This window comes from Quercus suber, unplaced genomic scaffold (assembly GCF_002906115.3).
Source record: "Quercus suber isolate HL8 unplaced genomic scaffold, Cork oak 2.0 scaffold_67, whole genome shotgun sequence".
NCBI classification, from domain to species: domain Eukaryota; kingdom Viridiplantae; phylum Streptophyta; class Magnoliopsida; order Fagales; family Fagaceae; genus Quercus; species Quercus suber.
The window spans coordinates 789,776-795,116 of NW_027069532.1; the positions used below are offsets into that span (position 1 = coordinate 789,776).

The 5,341-nt window shown below is 36.8% G+C and overlaps 1 protein-coding gene across 2 annotated transcripts; it reads left to right on the top strand.

The window, feature by feature from the left end:
* Positions 1-345: 345 nt before the first annotated feature.
* LOC112029554 (uncharacterized) lies at positions 346-2,535 on the top strand. 2 transcript variants are annotated; one of them, XM_024062244.2, is made up of 2 exons: positions 346-692; positions 907-2,535. In XM_024062244.2, exon 2 carries the CDS (start codon positions 1,116-1,118, stop codon positions 2,409-2,411), a length of 1,296 nt encoding a protein of 431 aa, XP_023918012.2. In that variant the 5' UTR covers positions 346-692; positions 907-1,115; the 3' UTR covers positions 2,412-2,535. The 2 variants fall into 2 exon arrangements, with proteins under 2 accessions (XP_023918012.2, XP_023918007.2); XM_024062239.2 differs by having other exon boundaries at positions 1,000-2,535.
* The last annotated feature ends 2,806 nt before the right edge of the window (positions 2,536-5,341 follow it).

Genomic DNA, 5,341 nt, shown 5'->3' on the forward strand with positions numbered 1-5,341 from the left:
AAATATGTAAAACGAAATCTTCTAGTTATTTTAATAAAATGTATAAGAAAATGAGGAGTACAACATAGGATGTATGGAAAAAATATATAACTATATTAGAAAAAAACATAAGCTTGACTCTTTATAACTTTGATTAATTGTCATTTAAGTTCGTTAAATTTAAAAATTTAACCTTTTTTTTTTTTTTGGATCAATTGACAATTTAGTCCACTAAGTTTCAAAATTATGATTTTTTTTGGAATAAATAATTTAATTAAAAATGTCTAATTTTTTTTAATCCCATCAAAAGAAGAAGAAGAAGAAGGGGTTTTTAATGTAAAAAATACTATGACACAACATCGTTTTAAGAGAAGTAATAAAAATCTTTTATGGGAGATCAGAGTGATAGAGAGAAACTACTATAAAAAAGAAAACTCAAAAAAGGATGGATTGTATTCGTAATCCTAATTTAGGGAAATTACATTTACACAGGAGAATCAATCCAGCCACGCAGAGTCGAGCGGGAGGACACTTATCATCATCATCATCATCATCATCATCATCTACTATATAGTTTGGCTTTTGCGCCTCTCCTCTCCCTACCAACGAAGAAGAAGAAGAAGAAGAAGATGGGTACGATCCCGTTACTTGTGTTCTATCGCGGTGGATCACTACCTCCTCCGATCAATTCTTCTTCTGCAACTTTGATTCTGGTATCTCTCTATCTTTCTGTCCATGAATGATTTTTAATTCACTCTTTAGTCTTTATCCTGGTTCCCCTAAACCCTATTACCTGTTTGTTTGTTTGTTTCCTGAACAATTATTTTATTTTTAATATCTGGGTATTAGATGTTTCAGAAATTAAACCCCAGTAAACCACACAACAACTTTCACTCTGCTAACCCTTACTTGTTATATTTCTGATAGATTCAGTAAAGTTATTGAAGAATAAGCCTTGATATAATTTTCTCTTGGTTTGAGGAAGCTTATTCTCATGAATGAAGACAATTGTATTGGCAGGGAAGGATCGCGGTTGCAATTATCTTGGATGTCTAAATAGTCTGGATTTTAACCACAAGGAGTGAGCATATTGATTTGTGTTGTTGCTATACTTCTAAATTTTATTATTTTATTTTATGGGGAGCAACATGAGGGAAGATGTAGTCATTCTTGATTTGAACCAAGAACCTTTTGACCAGCCTCATGTTTCAGAAGTAAGATTAGATTCTATAGTTGATGAACTAGAAACTGCTCACATACGCATTGAAGAGCGTATCAGACAGCTCGAAGCAGTCACCTCTAGAGCTAGGCAGCGTCAGAGATGGCGACAAGCTCAATCTCATCCTCAAGCAGATAACTTCACAGAAGCTATTGTTCAAACTGTAACCAGGCGTCATGCTGCAGAGCTTGGTAATACTGCTGGGAAAGCCAAGACTAGTAGACTTGGGAGCATGGATTTGATAGCTAAGGCACTGGGAATTGATTCTGATGAAAAGAAGGCAGCAAGTGGTAGTGGGGGTTTTTACGATTGTAATATTTGCTTTGAAATGGCAAGAGATCCTGTTTTGACCTGTTGTGGTCACTTGTTTTGTTGGCCATGCTTCTTTCAGCTGTCATATGTCGATTTAAATGTAAGGGAATGTCCTGCATGTAGGGGAGAGGTAACAGATACAAGCATCATTCCAATATATGGCAGTGGAAGTAGTGATAGCACCTGCAAGTCAGAGTTAAAAGAGACTGGATTCAAGGTTCCTCCTCGGCCCCGTGCAAATAGGATTGACAGTGTGAGGCAGCAGCTAAGGAGTAGAAGAGTATCTTCTCCTATTGAGGAAAGGATTCACAGCATTGTTGGTGTAATGGGAGAGCGAGCTAGGACGCTAGATACCGATGGTCCACACATTGTGCATGAAAGAGTCAATTCCTCAGTTAATCAGAATCAAACTTCTCAGACAGAGAGCAACCAGCACCATCGTTCCCTTCAAGTTTCAAGATTATTATTGCAAGGGGCCGCATCATTTTCTTCACTTTCAACTGCATTAAATACTGCAATGGTTTCTGCTGAACAATTAGTTGAGGAACTTGGGACATATATTCATGGTCGTCATACAAGAGCAAGCCATGATCAGTCTCCAAGTGTTGATAATGGAGATATGTTCTCAAGTGATTCTGCTGTTGTACAACTGGAAAGCCAGACTCCAGATATTGCTGCTGAAATCAATTACACTGTTTACCCTTCTGCTTCATCTTTCAGGGGGAGTGATTTTGATGATCCTGTTGTACACTTGGAAAACCACACAACGGATAATGCTAGCGAAATTAATTTAGTATTAGCACCGTCTCCTTCATTTTCCAGAACAAGATCAGGTGCCCCGAGAGTTTCAGGTTTGGACAATGGAGTTTCACGTGCGGCTAGAAGGAGAAGGCTGAGATGATGTAGTGTTTTCCCCAAGGAAATGGATTAAACTGAATCAAGGTTTCTTTTGGAATTGCGTAATATAGTTGTGAATTAATGAAATGTTTTAGGTTTCTTCATTTTTGAATAAATATGTTTGCCAATTCATGTGTTATGCATGGACCACAATTTAAGCAATCTTCTGTCTGTTTTATAAGGAGATAGTCAGGCAAATGTGTTGGGTCCTCCTAATGTTCTTGGCTGTTCATAAAAGCACAATGGTGTTTCCATTGTTAAGGATTGGATTTCAGTGGAGGAAATCTGCTGTTGCCCTCCTCCTTTGAGTATGTACAAAACTTACATCTCTGATGGAGTGTTGTGGCTTCTTTACCAAAGAGTAATAAGTTATCGTATTTGTAAGTTGTGTAGATGCTTCATTCAATTTGTTAATAATTAAACAATTTTGCCAAGCAATCCTATTCTAATCTTTGTAGCCTATCAAGTGATAGCTCGGTTTTACTTCGCACCAATAAAAGTATACTACTTACTACAAAAATGAACTTTTACACAAGTTCATTTGCATCACACTCATCATCTTTCAACATGCGGGTTTATCGTTGTATGAAATATAATAAAAACATGCGAGCTGATGTTGTAAACTTTTTTTGGAGAGGTTAAGAAAAAGGCCCCCGGGCTAGACTAAGAAGAAAAAAGACTCAAGTTGGGCAAAGTGAAACCATTCAAACATGATATTGCGATTGCAAGGGGATTGGGCCTATCATGTATGTATTTATTATTTTTTTTTTAAAAGAGTTTCAACTTATGAGGATTATTCTTAATGATAGTTTTTTATTATCAGATCAAGACACCAATAAGTTTTTGGTGTAGGAATTGAATTCTAAATTTTTTATTCAATCGTCAGAGATTTTACGAATTGAACTAAGTGAAACTTACTTTATGGGTCTGTTTGGATTGAAAGTATTGTTGCTGAAACTGAAAACTGAAAATACTGTAGCAAAATAATTTTTAAATGTGTAAATAGTATCGTGGGACTCATTTTTAATATTTTTTAGTATGTGAACAGTGATAAACAGTGCATGAACAGTGTTTTTTGTCCTCTGCACAGTAAAATCATGTGATTTTACTGTTCACTTGCGGGAAAAAAAAAAAAAAAACGAAAAACGCAAAACGTGGACTCAGCTTTCAGCTAAATCCAAACGCCCTCTATGTATTTATTATGATATGACAATAAATGATTTTACATTTATTATTATTATTATTATTATTATTTAATAAATAAATAAAAGTATTTAGATTTCTTCTAGGGTCCGTTTGGTTCCCGTAAAATATTTTCCAGAAAATACCTATTTTTCGGAAATGCTATTTTCCAGAAAAGGAAAATATTTTTAAGTATTTGGTTGTTTTATGAAAATTGGTGTGAAAATATTTTCATGTGTTTGGTTCTATTAGGAAAATGCTATTTTCCTACAACAAATTCCGGCAACAACAACACAACAACAACAACAACAACAACAATTAGTTCATCAAAAAAAAAAAAAAAACAACAACAATAATCAAACTTAAAAAAAAAAAAAAAAAAGCGCTGAAAGATCGACGATCGACGGCGCGGTACGGTGCGAAGAAAGCTGGGTTCGACGGCTTCTGGGTTCGCCGGTGGGAGATCGAAGGCGAGATCGCAATATCGAAGGCTAGATCGCGCGGAGGTGATCGAAGGCGATCGCCAGGGAGATCGGCGATAGTGCGATCGAAGGCGAGATCGGCGCGGTGCTCGGGGTTCTCCGGCGACATCTCCGGCGTGTCTGGGTTCAATCCAGCGGTGCTGGTGCTCTCTTTCTCTTTTTCTCTCTCTCTGTCTTCATGCTCTCTCTTTCCCTCTGTTTTTCGAAAATCATTTGAAGTGAAAATGATTCCGTAAATCATTTTCAACTTTGACTCACGGTCAACTGAAAATGATTTCTGGAAAATTGCTTTTTCCGGCGCAACCAAACACCCGAAAATATAGAAAACCATTTCCGGAAATGAATTTCACCCAATTCAAACGCAGCCCTAGTATTTGACTATTTCATATTGGATGTATGTGGGGGAAAAAATCAAGAATCTTATTGATATCATGACACGAGTAGTTGTAGTTGAAATGATTACCAAATTACATTTATTAATTACATCCCAAAAAAAGAAAAATAATTTTAATATTTTTTGTTTTTGGAGAATCAAAAGAAATTTTATAAAAATAATTTTAATAATTGATTATTTGAAACAGCAATAATAATAATATAATGATTTGGTGTGTTGGGGCCGGCGTGGCAGAATAAGTAAGAAATAATAATATAAAAGAAGTGGAGGCGTTTGTTTGTTTGTTTCCTAAAACAAAAAGCAAAACAGCAAGCAGTCGAGGAGTAAGTGGAGTGAAGAGTGGGGATGGGATTGGGTCGGAAAATGGAGTGGGCAGGGCGGGCGAAGCACTTGGGAGGAATACCAAGAAAGGTAGTGTTGATGGGAGTAGGAGGTTTCGCAAAGATAGTGGCCACTATTTTCAACACTACCTCCGTTCACAACGCTCATACTCTCATACGTCTTGTTCGCTCCAGACCTCCTGCTCTTCCTCTCCTCACTGTTAGCAATCACATGTCAACGTTCGTTTCTTTTCTTTTCCTCTCCTCTCCTCATTATGTTTTTCTTTTCTTTATAATTTATACTAATTAACAACCACACTCACACTCACACTAACACTAACAATACACAGTTTGGACGATCCTCTTATGTGGGGTTTCAAGGGCTTCCCCACCTCCGACCCTAATTTGGCTCGATGGGTTCTTGCTGCTGACGACATTTGCTTTAAGAATCCCTTCTATTCCTACTTCTTCCGACTTGGTATCTCTCTCTCTCCCTCCCTCTTCTAATTTACATGTACCTTCTTGCAACTCAATCATATTAATATAGCTAGAGGAG